The sequence below is a fragment of the Eubalaena glacialis genome, chromosome 8 (genome assembly GCF_028564815.1).
Source record: "Eubalaena glacialis isolate mEubGla1 chromosome 8, mEubGla1.1.hap2.+ XY, whole genome shotgun sequence".
NCBI classification, from domain to species: domain Eukaryota; kingdom Metazoa; phylum Chordata; class Mammalia; order Artiodactyla; family Balaenidae; genus Eubalaena; species Eubalaena glacialis.
In genome coordinates, this window is record NC_083723.1 from 72,244,944 (window position 1) to 72,264,643 (window position 19,700).

At 37.3% G+C, this 19,700-nt stretch overlaps 1 protein-coding gene across 7 annotated transcripts in view; it reads right to left on the reverse strand.

Annotated features, from left to right (window-relative positions):
* AKAP9 (A-kinase anchoring protein 9) overlaps positions 1–19,417 on the reverse strand; it is a 152,008-nt gene extending 132,591 nt beyond the window's left edge. For all 7 annotated transcript variants that reach the window (XM_061198577.1, XM_061198576.1, XM_061198575.1 and 4 more), the window contains exon 1: positions 19,198–19,417. In XM_061198577.1, the coding sequence (XP_061054560.1) occupies positions 19,198–19,245 (48 nt within the window). In that variant the 5' untranslated portion in view covers positions 19,246–19,417. The remainder of the gene's footprint in view (positions 1–19,197) is intronic.
* Positions 19,418–19,700: the final 283 nt, after the last annotated feature.

Here is a 19,700-nt window from a genome sequence, read left to right on the forward strand (position 1 = left end):
ATAAGTCAGAAATATCTAATCACTGACCCTGCAATATAAAAATATATCACATTTAAGTTTCTTCCCCAGTTGATCAGCAACTAGTCGGTTATTCTACTATCTGCTTAAGGAACAGATGCAAGACCAGTTGCCTCTATTTGTACATTATTAAGCTGCTGGAATGCATTTAAACTACTTTGGAGAGCAAATTCATTCTTAAAAATAAACCAACTGAAACACTATTATATATTATCTGTAAATAGAATCAAAAGTCTAGGGACATCATTTTAAAACGATCCCTCAGAAAGAATGTAAAAGCAAAAATATGCTAATGACATTCTTAAGATTTAAAAATATATTCAGACAGCAGAGGATATCAGGACAATAATGAAGATTTTGTTTAAAATTCCAACTCTGTTAGGATATATAATTTATATTTAATATTTATTTAGATGTACAAATACATAACAAAAGAGAAAATTTTAAAAAAACAAACAAAAAACCCGCTGCCTGAGACAACAGTATCCATTATTAAATGAACCCAATGAAAGGTTAATAATAGATATGGAATAAAAAGTAGAATAGGGACTTCCCTGGTGGCGCAGTGGTTAAGAAACCGCCTGACAATGCAGGGGACAAGGGTTCGAGCCCCGGTCCAGGAAGATCCCACATGCCGCAGAGCAACTAAGCCTGTGCGCCACAACTACTAAGCCTGTGTGCCACAACTACTGAAGCCCGCACGCCTAGAGCCTGTGCTCTGCAACAAGAGAAGGCACTGCAATGAGAAGCCCACACACCACAGTGAAGAGTAGCCCCTGCTCGCCACAACTACAGAAAGCCCGCGCGCAGCAAAGAAGACCCAACGCAGCTATAAAAAATAAAAATAAAAAAGGAGAATAGTTCTATTACAGTGTTTAGAACTAATCACTTCTAAGGACATAAAATTACCAAGACATTGTTTCAGGCCTATGTTATTGATTATATGAAGTCATATTATTTTTTCAGAACAATTAACCAGAAGGTAAACTCCATGAACGTAAGAACTTTTGTTCACTGCTATATATTCAAAATCTAGAACAGTACTCAATAAATACATGATGAGTGAAAAAAAGATAATGTACCTTTTATAGAAAAGTTAACATTAAGCAATAATTTTAAGCACTGTTCCACAGAACCTAAGAACTAAGATGATAAACTGGCATATCTAATCCCACTATCTAAAAAAGTTCCATGGTCTCAGAATTCAAAGTGGCAATTAAATGAATTAAAATATAAAATATTCCCTCTCACCATAATCTCTCTACCCCACTAGGCAAAACAAATAAACAGAAAAACTAAACAAATGACAAAATTAAATTCTCAGAAAAACAATGCCCATAATAGCTTTTTAGGAAGAGTTCTGTTTTGTAAAAACATGAGAAAGGGAACAAGATCACATCATAAATCACATCATAAATAGCTATCTATTTTTATTTTAAATCTGAAAAATGGCAAGCTGGCAGATAAGCAAAAATCAGAAACTCTATTCAATTAGCTAATCATTTGATACTGCAATGGTACACTTTAAATTACTGGAAAAACATTTATTCTAAAACATGCTGGAAATTCAGACTACAGACATCTGTGTTTGTCATTTGGAAGCCAATTATAAAAATGTTAACATATGCAGGCACGGAAATAGCTGCAAGATTTACTGGAAAGATATCATGTCCATATACACTTGTCTTTCAAAACTAATTCAGATCTCAAGCAAATGTCTTACCCTGACCAGAACACGAATAAATAATTAAATAAAAATGACCAATAATTTATTCCATAAACTCAAAATTTATTTATAAATGATCACTCTCAATAAAACAGGGAATTTTTTTAATGCTGTAAAAAAAATGCCAAGTTTTTATAATGTCACTTCAATAAAAGCACTAACCGGAATCTGTTTTGTTTCTTGAGAGTTCATCAGGTGTTTATGTGCCAGGCACAAAGCTAGACATGAGTCAAAATACACGGTCTTAACAGTAGGATCTTTTAGTCTAGGCCAGCCTAATATTTCATTGAGTTGTGAGAAACAAGGTAAAAGTTAGTGTACAATTTTGTAAACTCAACAGTCCTATGTATCTTTAAGGAGGTAGTATGGGAACTTCTCTTGTCCTGATTTTCTCAAAAAAGGCTTTCTGTAAGAGGTGTGGTTGTAGAGTTTTATAGCTGTGAAGGAAGTAACTTGGCATATGACAGACAGTAGTGAGTAGTTCATTTATTTAAAAAATATTTATTGTGTTTATGGAATAAATATTGAGCTTATGGAATAAATTACCATGTGTCTGCCCTGTGCAGGGTAGGTAGTAATGAAACAGATACAAACCCTACTCCTCTGAATTGTAATCCAGGTAGACAGAAAAAAATTAAACAAATATGGACAAATACAGAAATATATCATTTCAAGAGACAAAATGTGCTTTGAAGAAAAAGTATAGGTACTAAAGAAAGTCTAAAACAGAAAGACTTAATTTGAATGGGAATGTAAGGGAGAAGTCATGAAATATTGAGAAAAGAATGTGGAAGCTGAGATTTGAAGACAAATATGAGTTACTTGCCCAAAAGTAGCAAAATAGAACAAGAACATCTGACTCGAAATCCAGTATTCTTTCCATTATACCAATTTGCATTCCATGCATTCTGAGCTCTTTTCCTTCATTTGTCATTAAACTTAAAAACACTAACATTAAATCTAGAACACGAAGTTTAAGGGCATGAACAAATGAAATCACCAAAACAAATACTTTTTTGACAACACTAGGGAAAACACACACACACAACACACACATACACCAAGAAATTATAAAATATTTAAAAAATGTTATCTACTTTCTCTAGTCTTCAAAAGCAGCTATAAGCAGCTATGTTTTTACTGTAGAAAATTTAAGAAATCCTAATTAATTCTAATTATGTAACTATTTGTACCTGTCCGTGCAGCCTTTACCTTTGTGATATTCCTTAATGAATGCTGAACAAGAATGCTGTACAAGCTATTATAACAAAACTTCAGGGACCTAACTATGAAAACACAGAAGAATAACACAGTTGACCCAAACACAATTTGTATGTAGAGCTGAAGTAGGGCAACTGAAAACAAAGAAGACAAAAGCAACACTTTAAAGATGCCCTGAAGAATATTTTCCAACGATATGACAGAATACAAACTGTTGGAAAATAACAGTGCCAAATAGACCCGAGGAAATCAGATATGGAAAAGACCACAGGACTTTACCTTATGGAGCCAGCAGTCTTATTTATATCCTACAACCTCAATCAATGCAGAATTTTTCTTAAAGTTTTGGAACACTTTCATGTCTAAGAAGAAAACAGATTCTGGAACTGAAAAAGTTACCTTAATTTTGCAAATTTTAACACATTTCATTGTCTGGCACATAGTAGGCCCAACTATTTTTTGAGCGAAAATAATGTTTCAAAAAGAATATGGATTACATATATTAGAGTACTGGACTGCTGTGTTTACAGAGACTCTAATAAGCTAGCTATGTGACACTGGACAAGCCACTTAACCTTAAGAGAACTCAGTTTTTTCAACTGTACAGTGAAGAGGAGGATTAGAAGGATCTCTTAAAACTTCTTTCAGTTTTACCATATGATGCAGCAAGTCCACTCCTAGGTGATATATCCTAAGAAAACAAAAACACTAATCCAAAAAGATACATGCACCCCAATGTTCACAGTAGCATTATTTACAATAGCCAACATATGGAAGCAACCTAAGTGTCCATCAACAGATGAATGGATAAAGAAAATGTGGTATATATACAATGGAATATTACTCAGCCATAAAAAAGAATGAACTTCTGCCATTTGTATCAACATGGATGGACCAGAGGGTTTTATGCTTACTGAAATAAGTCAGACAGAGAAAGACAAATACTGTATGTTTTCACTTATATGTGGAATCCAAAAAACAGAACAAACAAATGAATATAACAAAACAGAAACAGACTCAGATATAGAGAACAAACTAGTGGTTACCAGTGGGGCAAGGGGCAAGATACAGTGGTAGGGGATTAAGAGGTACAAACTACTATGTATAAAATATTATAAGTAAGGTACAAGGATATACTGTACAGCACAGGGAATATAGCCTATATTTTATAATAACTTTAAATGGAATATAACCTATAAAAATATTAAATCTCTATGTTGTACACTTGAAACTAATATAATATTGTAGATCAACTATATGCCAATCAATCAATAAAATTTCTTCCAGCTTTCAATGCCTAAATTGGAAAAGTTTTTTTCAACTGTTCCTTTCCCTTTTACTTCCCCGTACTCTCACTTAATTATGTAGAAGAAAAACTAGAATTCTACATTATAAAAAAGTTTCTTTTTAACTGTTGCTTGAAAAAACAGTTCAATAAACAGTATCTATTACTAAATGATCCCAAATGAAAAAAGATATAGAATAAAAAGTAGAATGATTACATTATAGTGTTTAGAACAAATCACTTCTAAGTATATAAAATTATCAAAATACTGTTTTAGGCTCATGTTACTATAAGAAGTATATGAAGTCAAATTATTGTTACAGAACAAATAACCAGAAGATAAGCTCCAGGAGGGCAGGGATTTTTAATCAAAATCAAAGCCTATGTAATACTCTTAAGTCTCAAATAGTGCCTACATATAGGTTCTCAATAAAAATTTGTTGAGTGAAAAAAAAGATAATTTTTTCTTTTTTACAGAAAAGAGGAACCATAAGCAATAATTTTAGGCTTATTCCTCAGAACTTCAAAATACCTGTATAGTTTCTAAAAAAACAACTAAAATGATAAATCAGGTCCATGGTTACATTACTGTACAACCATACAATGTAATATTATGTACCTGTCAAAGATAATGTTTTCCAAAAAAATTTAATGTGGGAAAATGCTCTCAACATAAAGCTGGGGGAGAAAAGAGGCCAAAACTGCATGCAGAGTATGATTCAAGCTAAGCTTAAAATATACATAGAAACAAAGAATGAACAAACTGTTAATAGTGATTACTTGTAGGTTATGAGACTATGGGTAATTGTTTTCTTTTTTGAAAGATTTTCACTGCCTCCCTCCCTCCCCCAAAGATCTGTAAAGAATATTCACTAAAACAACTATGGGCCCATATGTTAATATCACTATTTTTAAAAGACTATAATACAACTATACATCTACCAAAAATCTCATCCCAAAAGACAGAAGTAAGGCAGAAGTCCCAGGAATTACGCTGTCCTGGGGCCTGGCCTCTTTCATCAGCCTCTCCAGACACCCTCTCCAGACATCCCATAAGCATAACTGCTAACAGTGACAGATTATTACACCTCACTGTTCAGATGCCACCAACTTCTGTTTCATTTCACTGTCACCTCATTTACTGCTAACACTGAACGGTGAGAACAATGGCACTTTGCCCCAACCTTATCTAGTTTCTGCATAGTATAAAGCTTAATCTCATCAAAAATAAACAAATAAGTAGCAGTTCATGTAAAGGAGAATCCCTAAAACAAGGTATATTTGTAACAGATGCTATCACCCTCAGCAGCATAAATACATGCCAGCTTATCATCTGAGGTTTGTTCATTTATAAGCCACAGGTAATAGAATATTATTCTCTCTTATACGCATTTTTTTTTTTGCAGGAAATATTGACTTAAAAAATAAAAGAACTGCTGTATCTGGTCACTTCAATGGCCCATCCTGTCAGATATCCAGTGCCCATCAACAGCTCCAATGATCTGTCAGAGATCATTTGTGATGAAACTGGGTGTATAATAAACACATAAATATCAGTTGGCTTTGGTTTCGCTTCCTCTTCCTATCTCATTCCACAACACACACACTACTCCCCGAGGACTGAGGGGCCATGGGATTATGATCTCTGCACACCTCTAGGCCCTTGGCATATGCATCGGAAAATGGGCAAAAGTTAACACAGCACCAGTGTTTGTAACAGAAAAACTGGAAACAACCCAAATGCTCATTGATATGAGAATGCTAAATGAGGTAAATTCCTATAATGGAATAGTATGCAGGTGTGAACATCTTTACATAATACTGAACAAAAAGAAAATCATTAAATACTGCTTACAATATGATACCATTAAGTTCAAAAACAGCAAAACTAATATATTATGTAAACATATGTGGTACAGAAAAGCAAGGCACTGATAAAGAAAATTCAGAATTGCAGTTACCTTAGGTAGGGAGGGGGTGGGATTAGATTGGGAAAGGTTTCAAACGTATTTGAATGTGCATATTTCTTAAACTGGGTGATAGGCATAGAGGTCGTTTTTAAAAAATCATTTTTCTTATCTATATATTTTATATGTATTCTTTTGCAGGTAAAACATATTTAAGTATTTTTAAAGTATGTATTTAGAACTTCCTGCTGAGGAAACTGGCCAGTGCTCATAGCTCCTACCATACAGGACACCCCAGCTGCTCCTCCCAGTCTAGTCTGATGAGAAAAGAGGCAGTTGATTAGATTCTTCTCTTGGAATTAGGGAACAAAGAGTTAGAAAAGATGTCCAGAAAGTAATAGAGGGGAGATGAATCTTACTGAAGGATTTGAAAATCAGTGCATGATGCAATAATTATATAAATATCCCTAAACTCACCCATAAAGTACATTTATGCTATCAACCTACTAGTCATGCTGCAGACTAAAATACTTTTTTGTGTATTCAGCACAGCCAGTTTTCCTTCTGACGTTAAATCATCCTTACTTCTTTAGTTGCACACCAAGTAAAGTAGCTGGCATATAAGAGTTCAGGATGTATAATCACCTAGTTTTGCAGAATCACACAAATTAGCTATGTCAGTGGGTCCCAAACTTTACTGCACATTGAGGATCTTTAAAAAATAGTGAGTCCTGGATCGCACCTCAGACTTTCTGATTTGGGGTTGGAGTGTGACTTAGGCTTTGAAATTGTTTAAAGCTTTCCAGAGGCTTCTAATGTGCAACAAAGTTTGGGAACTACTAAGCTAGATGCTTACTTTATGAATTGATTTGCTTGCACTATTTAAATAATTCTTCTCTCCCCCTTCTTTTTTTTTTAAGTGTCTATAGTGGGAAACAATTCCATTGAATAAAACAAATTTGGGGATTCATCTTTAATTTTTGGTCATGTGCAAACTGATGTACAAGCAAAAGAAGCTGATCTGCAAAGAGAGGAGCATCAGATATTGTGAAAGTGAAATAAGGGATGATAGAGAGAATGGCATTGGTTCCAAATGGCTGTTCAGTTTCCCATGAGGCCCAACTATACTTCTCTTAGCTTCCTTTGATATCTCTCTATCTTTACTATAACCCTCTTTTTCTCTCCTTCACTAAACTAATCAGTTTTTTGGGAACAAAGTACCCTGCTAGAAGTAGGGTGCTTACATTTAGCTATTTGAATCAGTCAATATTTTATATTAAAAAAAAAAACCTCATGGTTTTACTGCTTCATCTGTATAGCAATAACATACACCTGCCACCTGGTGGCAGCATACCTACCTGAATATGGGATATGTTTTTTGGAAAACAGTAACCCTTTTCAAAGGTTAAACATGTCAAATATACATTCTTTGACAGTTTTTGGCTACTTTTAGGATAAAATCCATACTGTCTCAACTAACACATATGGCTCCTCATTATCTGATCCCAGCCTATTTCCCCAATCTAGTTTTCCAGCATGAGAATAATGATGATGATGGCTAATACTTCTTGAAAAGTTTTTATAATCTGACAATCTTCTAAGAGCTTTATATGTATTAGCTGAATCCTCACAACAACCCCAAGGCAGGTACTATTATTTTTCTCATTTTCCAGATGGGAAACAGAAGTACTGAGAAGTTTAAGCAACTTGCCTAAAGTCACAAAGCTAATAAACTGCAGAGCCAGAATTTGATCCCAGACTGTCTCGTCTAGTCCAAGCTCATAACCACTACTATTATACTGCTTTTCACAAAAAAATCTTTGAAAAAGTAGGTAGCATTCACCACTCTTTCCTGATTCACATTCATTCTCCATCCCACAGTAATCTGAATTCTTCGTTTCCCTTTCTCACCAACTGTTGCTAAAGCTCAAGGTCACTTTTCAAGTCTCCATCATGCTTGATTTCTCATTTTTGACAAGTGGTCACTCCTCCTTACTTGAAACTCTTCCCTTAGCCTCACAGACATCATCATCTCCTAGCTTTGTAAACAGTTTGTATCCAGTATCCTTTGCAGATACTTGTCCACCTGTTTTTTAAACATGGGTGTTTCCACAGGATTCAACTCTCAGTATGCATCCCATTTAGTCACCATCTTGAGTGAACTCCCCACTCCCAGAGTGTCAGCTAGTATCTTTAAGCCAAATATTTATCTCTAGCATGGCCTTCTAAAGGAACAGACTCATATTCAGTTTTACACTGGGCCACTCTTCTAGGATTTCCTCCGACTCAATGTATCCAAAACAAAAGTCATCTTCATCTTACTAAAATATATGTTACCTTCCAAAAATGCCCACATTTCCTATCTCAGAGACCCATTTCACTCAAATCCTCTTTTCCCCCAAATTTGTCCATGTTCCCCTATCTCAGAGACCAGCACCTACATCCCTTAAGTTGCTCAAGTCAGAAAACTAGAGTCTTCTCTTATCTTAGTCTGTTTGGGCTGCTATAACAAAATATTATAGACTGGGTGGCATATAAACATCAGAAATCTATTTCTCACAGTTCTGGAGGCTGTAAGTCCAAGATCAGGGAACCAGCAGATCTGGTGTCTGGTGAGAGCCCACTTTCTAGTTCACAGATGGCCATCGTTTTGCTATAGCCTCACATGGTGGAAGGGGGCAAGGAATCTCTCTTTTGTAAGGGCAGTAATCCCATTTATAAGGGCTCTGCCCTCATGACTTCGTCATTTCCCAAAGGGACCACCTCCTAAATACAATCACCTTGGGGGGGTACGATCGCTACATATGATTTCTAGGGCGAAATGAACATTCAGATCATAGCATCTCTCTTACCCTTTACAACAATTACCAAGGCCTCTCAATCCTACCTCCTAAACAGTGACCAAGGATATAAGAGCCAGTGCAGGGCTGAAGTTAAGAACACAATCTCTTGGGTCAGAGTGGATTTGAATCCTTATTCTGCCACCATGACTTTGTGCAAATTACTTAACCTCTCTGGTTTTCCCACCTATAAAATAGGGATAGAAACAGTATCCACAGCTCTTAGAATAGTTATAAGGATTAAATAAGAAAATGAATGTAAAACGCTTAGCATAATGCCTAGCATTAGAAAGTGCTCAAAAATTGGTAGCTACTATCATCACAAATTCATACTCTTCTTTCTTCCACTGTCACCCTTCCCACTGTCCAAGTGAAAGACAATGAGGTAGAAACAGAAGTGGCGATAAATCAAGAAATATTTAGAAGGTAAAATCAGCAGAATGTGGTGATTGGTTGGCTCTGAAAGGTAAAGGAGAGTGAGTCAGCGAAACCAAATGGAAGGTGAGATAATGTGGGCCTATTGGGTTGTGGTGTTAGAATGGGAAGAAAAAGGCTAAGTAGGAGACAAATTTTGAATAAAAAACAATTAATGGGATTGGATTATGAGTACACAGGATACAGGAAGATAACTGCAGAATAATTCAAAGGGTTTTAGTTTTCAACTGAGATGCTTTCTCAATAGGTATAAACTACTGAGCCTCAAAAATATGATGGCACATAAAATAGAAAACAAGAACATTAAAATTATTTATTTATTTATTTTTGGCTGCGTTGGGTCTTCGTTGCTGCGCGTGGGCTTTCTCTAGTTGTGGTGAGCGGGGGCTACTCTTCCTTGCAGTGCACGGGCTTCTCATTGCAGTGGCTTCTCTTGTTGCGGAGCATGGGCTCTAGGCGTGCAGGCTTCAGTAGCTGCAGCACGCAGGCTCAGTAGTTGTGGCACGTGGGCCCTGGAGCATGCGGGTTTCAGTAGTTGCAGCATGTGGGCTCAGTAGTTGTGGTGCGTGGGCTCTAGGGCACACAGGCTTCAGTAGTTGTGGCACACGGGCTCAGTAGTTGTGGCTCGCAGGCTCTAGAGTGCAGGCTCAGTAGTGGTGGTGCACGGGCTTAGTTGCTCCGTGGCATGTGGGATCTTCCCGGACCAGGGATCGAACCCATGTCCCCTGGATTGGCAGGCAGATTCTTAACCACTGTGCCACCGGGGAAGTCCCAAACATTAAAAATTTTAAATCCAACTCACAGAGGAAAAAAAAACTACATAGACTTTTTTTTTTTTAAATAAATAAATTTATTTATTTATTTTTGGCTGCATTGGGTCTTTGTTGCTGTGCGCAGGCTTTCTCTAGTTGTGGCGAGCAGGGGCTACTCTTTGTTGCAGTGCGTGGGCTTCTCATTGCGGTGGCTTCTCTTGTTGCGGAGCATGGGTTCTAGGCACGCAGGCTTCAGTAGTTGTGGCACATGGGCTCAGTAGTTGTGGCTCGCGGGCTCTAGAGCGCAGGCTCAGTAGTTGTGGTGCACGGGCTTAGTTGCTCCACAGCATGTGGGATCTTCCCGGACCAGGGCTCGAACCCGTGTCCCCTGCATTGGCAGGCGGATTCTTAACCACTGTGCCACCAGGGAAGTCCCTATATAGACTCTTTTGTCATAAGACTAAAACACTGATGCCTATTAAAATTACTTATACTGCATTTTACCCTTTTAATTAAAAAAAATACTAGGGATAGAGTGCTAGTCTATACTAGTCTATATTCTTCTCACCTAAAAAAAAAAAATCCCAAATTATTATCTTCTCTTTTTCTCAAACTCTATTAAAAATTGCTATTGATTAAAATGGAAAAGTGAGAGTTCTCTTGTTAAAGGGAGTAGAAATGCTCAGACATATATTTTCATTAGAAGAGGAATTTATACAAATTAAAAATTAAATATCAGTTTGGCAAATGTAGATGGTTTTACATTAAAATATTCCCAATATTTTAAGTTATCTTTGAAAAGTTTCTATAACTTTCAGCCCAAACCTATTATTTCATATATAAACTCCCAGCAAATATTTGTTAATGCAGGTTTTACACATTTTCTAATACTTTGCCCTTTAGAGCATCTACTTATTTATTTGACTTTAGAAATCAACTTATACATGCACAGTGAACAGACCATAAATGGTGTAGTAATTAACTCAGATCACTGCCCCATGCACATCGCAAATCCCTGCATCTCTTTCCCCTGCATCCTCTTACACACTTTCATACATTAAACTTGCTTTTTCATAAATCTGAAGAACTAATATTTTTAGTTGTAATTGGTCCCTGTCCCTATCTTCCCTGGGGAAACAATAAGGCAATATCAACTTGAAAAAGTGAGACCCTTGAGGAATAAATACAGTCTAATCAGAGTCCACAATGAATGATCCCTAGTAAACAAGGAATTTTGTTTACTAATTTTGTGTGTTCAGTATCAAGAAAAAGAAGGAAAGAGATTCTAGACTTTATACCCTGTTAGTTTTTCAGAGCTCTGTAACCAGAGAACCTATTCAATTAATACAATTTATAAATTCAAATCTTTATAGATTAGGATTTTGAATAGTTTAGTATAGTTCTTACTAGTGAAAATTAATAATTTGGGGGGCTTTGAGAAATGACCTCTTAAAAGAAAAGAAGTAAAAATTTGGGGGCTTTAAGAAATGATTTCTTAAAAGGAAAAAAAAGTTAGACTTACAGAGAAACTTTTAGACCACATAAGAATCTCAGTGAATAGCAAACCACAATAAGAATCATAACCCTGATGGCAACTGAAAACAAACACCACACTGTTCATGAAACAAAGAGGATGAAGGAATTTTTCATGGTACAAAAGAATCTATAGATTTAAATAAATAACCTAGGCAAAACCACTTCTGGAACAATTCTGTTTTTAACAGCATTAAATCCACGTGCAAATCGACCACAGCTTTATGCAGTGTACCTAGATGAGCATTAAGTATCCTAAGTTATATTTTGGTGACCATGACCACAAAAACTCTAGAAGTGAAAGGGGAGTCAACATGACAAGAAAAGTATCTTACACCAGTAAAACATCTGTACAGATCTATTGTGTTCACATATGAAAATGGCAGGTCTTTTTGTTACTAAAGAAGATTAGGTTTTTTTTCCCACAGTGAAAATGGATTGGTAATGGTCAAGCAAAAAACCCGATAGGTGCCTCTGGAACCAGCTGCATGCACTTGTAAAACAACTGGCTATGGAATGAAATGACTCACTGGCCCACACAGAATTCAAACATTAGCATTATGCTCTAATCAAACTACCAGGAACATATGCAAAGGAAGGAACAGTTTAAACTTTGGCATAGCCCAGAAGGCCTAAAAAAAAGATGAAAGATGATCCTATGGAGATGTGTATCTCTCTTTACCTCTCTCCATCACCTGCCTGACTGCATGTTTCTCCCTCTCTCTCCCTCTCAGTATATAAATATGTATGTAATATAAATATAATAGTAATAATCAATAACATTACGTAAAAGAAGTTGGTAACAACAGAATTAAAAAATGGGCAAAGGACTTGAATAGACATTTCTCCAAAAACAGACAGACAAATGGCCAATAAGCACATGAAAAGATGTTCAACATCCTTAGTCATTAGGAAATTAAAGAGCAAAAGCAAAATGAGATACCACTTCCCACCCACTAGAATAGCTATAATTTTAAAAAAATAGAGGGGCTTCCCTGCTGGCGCAGTGGTTAAGAATCTGCCTGCCAATGCAGAGGACACGGGTTGGAGCCTGGGTCCGGGAAGATCCCACATGCCACGGAGCAACTAAGCCCGTGCACCACCACTACTGAACCTGCACTCTAGAGCCCGCGAGCCACAACTACTGAGCCCACATGCCACAACTACTGAAGCCCACGCAACTACTTGTGCTCTGCAACAAGAGAAGCCACCGCAAAAAGAAGCCCATGCACCGCAACAAAGAGTAGCCCCCGCTTGCTGCAACTAGAGAAAGCCCACGCGCAGCAACGACGACACAACATGGCCAAAAATAAAAATAAAACAAATATACTTAAAAAAATGGAAAACAATAAGTGTTGGTGAGAATATGGAGAAATTAGAACCCTCATACACTGCTGGTGGGAATGGATACAGGCACTATGGAAAAAGTTTGGTGGTTCCTCAAAAAACATAGAATTACCATATGATCCAGAAATTCTACTCCTAGATATAGACCCAAGGGAAATGAAAACTGGTACTCAAATACTATATACGAATCTTCACAGCAGCACTATTCACAACAGCCATAAGGTAGAAACAACTCAAATGCCCTTAAATGAATAAACAAACAAAATATGGTATATACATACAACAAAATATTATTCAGCCATAAAAGGAAATGAAGAACTGATACATACTATAACACTGATGAACCTTGAAAACATTACACTAAGTGAAAAAAAAACAAAAAAAACACAGACATTAAGGGTCAAACAGTATATGATTACATTTATATGAAATATGTAGAATAGGTAAACCGATAGAAACAGAAAGCAGATTGGTGGTTGCTAGAGGCTGGGGGAAGTAGGGAATGAAGAGTATCTTCTTAATGGATACAGGGCTTTACTCTGGGATGATAAAAATGTTTTGGGGGCTTCCCTGGTGGCGCAGTGGTTGAGAGTCTGCCTGCCAATGCAGGGGACACGGGTTCGAGCCCTGGTCTGGGAAGATCCCATATGCCGCGGAGCAACTAGGCCCGTGAGCCACAATTGCTGAGCCTGCGCGTCTGGAGCCTGTGCTCCACAACAAGAGAGGCCGCGACAGTGAGAGGCCCGCGCACCGCGATGAAGAGTGGCCCCCGCTTGCCGCAACTGGAGAGGGCCCTCGCACAGAAACGAAGACCCAACACAGCCATAAATAATAAATAAATAAATATTTTTTTTTTTAAAAAAAGAGTAAACATTAAAAAAAAAAAGTTTCGGAACTAGATAGAAGTGGTTGTACAACGCTGAACGGTTGTGCCTCTGAATTGTTTTAAGATGGTTAATTTTTATATGACTTCCACCTCAAGTAAAAAAAAAACCTTGATTCTTTATATCTAGCACCAGAAGAACTCAAAAAACTCTCAATCATTACCGCATTTATTCTTCAAAACACCTGCTAAGAGTCATGGACTGTGACAGGATTATTCCCACAGACAATAAGGCACAGACTTCATGATAATTTAAATAAATGCTTGCCAAGTAAAAGTCCATAGCTGCAGCTGTAGGCGTTCAAAACTGTTAGTTGAACAAATAAGCCCGTAAATGTCTCCAAAGTCCTAGTGCCTGTTCTTGTACGACAAATAGCATATAAATACACATAGATGCCATGCCCCAGATGCAAAACAACCTTTATAAGTTGATAAAGAAAGTTTAAAAAATTCTGAAGCTTTCCAAATTAAACTTTTTAAAGAGATGCTAACTAATGGAATAAGATGCCCAATTTCAATTTCAATGGAAATGAATTGAGAAATAAATATAAATAATGTTCCTTATCATTTAATGTTTAACAATTTACCATGAGAACCTTTTTTAGCTTCCATATTAGAAGAAATTCACTTACATTTCAATCATCAGTGGCCTATAACAGATAAATATTTTACGGTCACAGTTTAGTTTTTACGACAAACTTTTTTATATATAAAAATAAGAGGTGTTTTGTTTGAAAATAATTTTTGCCCCAATCTTGTCATATTCCAGTCACTTGGATATGTCCTATCTTTTTCACTTCCTCTTTTCCATGTGCTCATTCGACTTTCAGTTTCACTGACAGGACACCACAGACCTCCTTGCCAAATCTCTCTTCTCTGGATCTTAAGGCTCTTTTTTACCCAACCACTTCTCTATCCCTGTTCCTGCCATTTCTTGGAATGGCCTTAAAAACCTTTCTTCAATATACACTTCAAGAAACCTGTTCTGCCCATTCTTTCCTCCATATTCTCTCTTAAAGCTCATAATCTAAAAATCATGTTTTGCTTTGTTTTTTTTCCAACGAAGCCTAAAGGTCATGAATTAGTTTTTAACTCACAGACAATGCACCACTGTTGCAATAAATGTTGAAGGTATCAAACTCCTGTATCCACTTTGAAAGCTAAGCAAGCTACGTCACATATAAGAATTAAAATCTAGAAAGTTTAAAAGAAACAAGGATGGAGAGCAACTTTCTTAGTGGTGGAGCACTGTGTCTGAAATATGCAAAGAACAATTGTACACCATAACTAACTTTGTCTGAGTGGAAACAGTAATTGAAAAGTCCTGTTATCAATAACCTACTATACAGCTTGCACAGAGCACCGTCCTTTTTTGCATACAATTGGCACTACTTTCCAAACTGAAAATGCTCATTAAACAAATAAAAATCATATGATTAGTATTTACTGAATGCAATAGGCAAAAACTTTTAATAATTATTCAACAAATAATGCCAATTATATAAAATGCTGAATAGTTGATTAAAAACTTTGGTTTTACTGAATTCTACTACATTAGTAGGTGAATATACCTAAGGTGAATTTGCAGAAGTAATTTTATACTAAATACATAACTGTCCTCTAATTTTGTTAGCTAATATTATAATACTTTCTTTACATAATACTGTAAATAATTTTACTTGGAAAAAAATGAAGTCATTTAAAGTGAAGTTAGAATAGTTTGGATCAACACAAGGACAGCCTATGTAGTACCGTCCCTGTCAGCACCTTGCAGGGGGGTTAGCCCAGCTCTGAAAATATTTACTTAATGCAGTAATGTCTCACATCTCCACGGGTCAAGCTTCGTACTACATCAACACTGAGGAAGTAGCTGAGGACCCAACAGCAAACGAAAAAACCAACAGGTAGCAGAAGAACTAAATTGTCATAAAGCCCATTCACCAGGCTCCATCAATGCTGGGTTATTACAAACCACTGTATCAAGCTCAGTTACTGGGTTCTCTAGTCACAGCAAATCTAAAACAGCAAGTTAGGGGAGGAGGCAGAGGAGATGGAGCAAGGCAAGATAAGCACGTTCGTGGCAATAAGAACTGACAGAGAAAAAGGATAAGAACTACAAAGCCAGAAAGGATATCTATAAATGTCTAATAATATAGAATCCCAACTATATAATGCAAGCAGCACTGGAATAAGAATTATAGTTCCAGGACTACACTAATGTCAGGGCCCTTGGGAAACCTAGTTATTCTGTGCCTCTTTTCCTTTTTCTGTAAAATGATCATAAAATATAACATGTTCTTCAACATACTATATTTGAAAAGCTTTTATTGTTTTTAAAAATGGCATTTAAACATTTTTACTGTTCATAAAAGAAATACACTGCAGAGAATTTAGAAAATACTAAAAGTGTAAAGAAAATTAAAATTGCCTATAACCCACCACTCAGAGATAACCATCATTTATATCCTGGTGCATTTCTTTTTCAGGTGTCTTCATATATAAATACATACATTTTTTTCAGTAACATTTTTATTAATCTGGCATTATTTGTGGGCATTTTCCCCAATGAGAAAGTTTCTATAGATTTATTTTAATGGCTGTATATACCAAAATTTATTCTATCGCTGCAGATTTTGCTTGGTATAACACATTTTATGAAGTATACTATACTGTATACACGACAGGTCATTTAAAAAATGATCATTTATAGATATATAGAAAGGAAGTTTTTCAATGAACAGCTTACCAAACACCAAGTAAAAAATTTACAAGTTGTGGTTTGTAAAACTAGACTATCAAATACAATATTTAAGTCCAATGAACAAAGACATTTAGAGAACCAAGTATCTGAATAAGTTTTAGAAATGATCATTTTAAGAGATTTCTAATGCCAGCAATAAGAGACTTCCAATTAAGAGAATTCTGGAATGCTGTTATTAAATTACAACATGCTAGTAAAGTAGCACCCATTAACAACTCATAGTCATTCTGTTCATTCATTCACTAAGCAAATATTTACTGAGTACTTACTATCTGATAGATATTATGCTAGACTGCATTAGTATCAGTATCAAGAGCCTTCTTTGCAAAACAGTCTTAAAAATGAGGTGGCAACATTTAACACATTTTACCAAATGAAAAAATTCGCCCAATATCCTACTATACCATCTCTCTCATTCTACTTATTACCCAGTGTCTGTCCGTCCTACTAAACTTTGAGCAACTTGAAAACAGAGACTATCACCACCTCTGTTATCTCCAGCTCTTGGTATAAAACAGGAGTTCGATACAGGTTTGCTGAACGACCTTACACTTACAATCCAAAGTTTTTAAGTCCTAATCTAAAAGCACACATTTATACAAATGAAGTAATGTCTACACTATTTTTGATGATGCTGTTTTCACTCTATTTTCCATGTTCCTATCAGTCTTCGTAACCTTAACGGCTGAATAATATTCCATCACACTAATATAGTTTAGAAAACGATTCTCCTAATATTGTCTTTGAAGTTTGTTCCAGTGTTTTTATATTGTGTCGCCAATGCTCCAACAAATATATCTTGCCTTACATGTCTCACAGATTTATTTGTGACTGGAAAAATTGGGATCTATTCTAGAAAATAATCTTCTACAATAAAAGTGAATGTTAAAAGGAGAAGATTTTTACCCCATAGACAGAATTTTGAAAGACAAAAAACACACAAACACAAAAAGAAACCAGAATTCTTTTTTGCCAAATCAAAGCAATTTAAATAAATCCTCTATTATGAACTGTGTTGTCCAAAGTAAACTATGTTTTTTGGACTGCTTCACATATACTTAGGAAAGATACTTCTGGAGGCAGACAGTAAAAATTCTCAGGTAACAAACAGACAAACAAAATGTCTAATTAGAACAGAACTTCAATGCTTTTGGAAGGAGGTGCACACTTTACCTCCACTTTCTTGGATTCATAGATCACACTCAGACCCTCAGACTGCAGAAATGTAAGCAACTTTGGGCTTCTAAAGATGCCTTGATTCCCTTTTCCTCCCATGTATAGATCCTAAAGTAATAATCTACCGGATAACATACAAGCACTTACGCTTTGACCTTAGATAATATGAAGCTAGTTCATATGTTCATATTCATTTAAGAAACTTGTGCTAAGCATCTACCACTGTATCTCTGCAGTATGGCCCTTCAGTGATTACTGAAATCACAGACCCAGTCTCGTTTATTTGTTTATTTGGAGGAAGGGGAAGGTGAGGAAGAGAGAAGAAACAGTTAACTATATTATAATTTAATTGAGGTGCAAGTATGATTACTAACAGTGATCTCTAATAAGACAAAATATAGTCTAAAAACGGTAATTTCATTATAGGGAGGAAGGGAGTCTTTGAGGCCAGACAAAAAATATGCTCAAACATGTAATTTTTAAAAGAAATATTCTATTTAATTTATATTTTGTCAAATTTTTCATGAAACCCAGTGAATAATAATACCTTTTGCATTGTTTGCTTTACAGGTTTTTTCATACACACATTGGGACTCAACAAGATATATAAAACAATCCAATTATTTAAAGCAGGAATTCTATAGGTGTTGCTTAGAATATGGAACCTTGCGTCCCCAGGAGTTCCATTCACAAACTGCATTAACATTCCACACAATACAAAGCGCATGCCATGACAAAGACCTCCAAACACAAACATACAAAGCCATGCTTCTAAAAACGGCCCTAAAGCGAAGTTCACAGCTGGCACTTGTGGCACACTCAAGCCACGGCTGAGGCAGCTGTCACAGGCCAATCACACACCCAAGAGTGCCAGCGTGCCACCTAAGAAAGCCAAGCTGATGATGAGCGTACAAATTCCCTACCGAATAAAGAAAGGCCCCAAATCCCCACCCTGAAAAGCACAATGCCTGCACAACCCAGAAAACTCCCTAAAAAAGCGAAACATTGGAGATTTAAAAGCAATAAACATCAGCTTATGGCAATACAGTAAAAGAGGGATTTTTAATGCTTGGGCATTCACGAGAAAGGAGCCACAGCACCCAATCATCACGGAAGTATCCGCTAGGTAGCTTATAACCAGGCTTTTTCAGTTGGAAATGGGAGAGAAGGCGAGGGGAAAACGCAGACCCTGCAGCACCTCCCTCCCCAGGCGGCGCACCAGGGCTGCTAAGATCTCCGCTTCCCAGGCCCCCTCCCAACCCTTCCCAGCCACCGCCTCCCAGCGCAGGCCGGGCGGCCTCCAGCTCTCTTACCTTGGCTTTGCCAGCCTCCAGCTTCTTCTGTCTCTCTTCGTCCTCCATAGCTTCTGCGGGGAAGGCAAGGAGAAGACAGGCAGGGGATCGGAATAGAAAGGAAAGGTCGGTTCACACTGGGATGCGACCGCAAGCTCCGCGGCCCAGGGAGCAGGGCTGGGCCAGGCGCTCCCCCCCGCCCGAGTGGAACTAGTCTCGGCGCTCACTGGCTGACCGTCTTCGGCCGCACGGGTAGCGTCGTCGCCGCCGCCGCCATCTTCGTCTCCACGTAAACACACGGCGGGACGGGAGGGAGGGGGACGTTGTCCGCGCAGCCGCCGCGAGCCCGGCCGCGCGGGGCAGGTGCGCCCGCGGTCCCGCCCTGCCCCGCCCCTGCCAACCCCGCGCGCCGCCGCGGGGGCTGCCCCAACCCGGCCTCTGACCTCGGCGCCCCCAGACGAGAATCCGGCGGGGGAGAGCCCCCTTCCCCGGGGACTAACGCCACTCCCCAGGTGGCGGCCTGG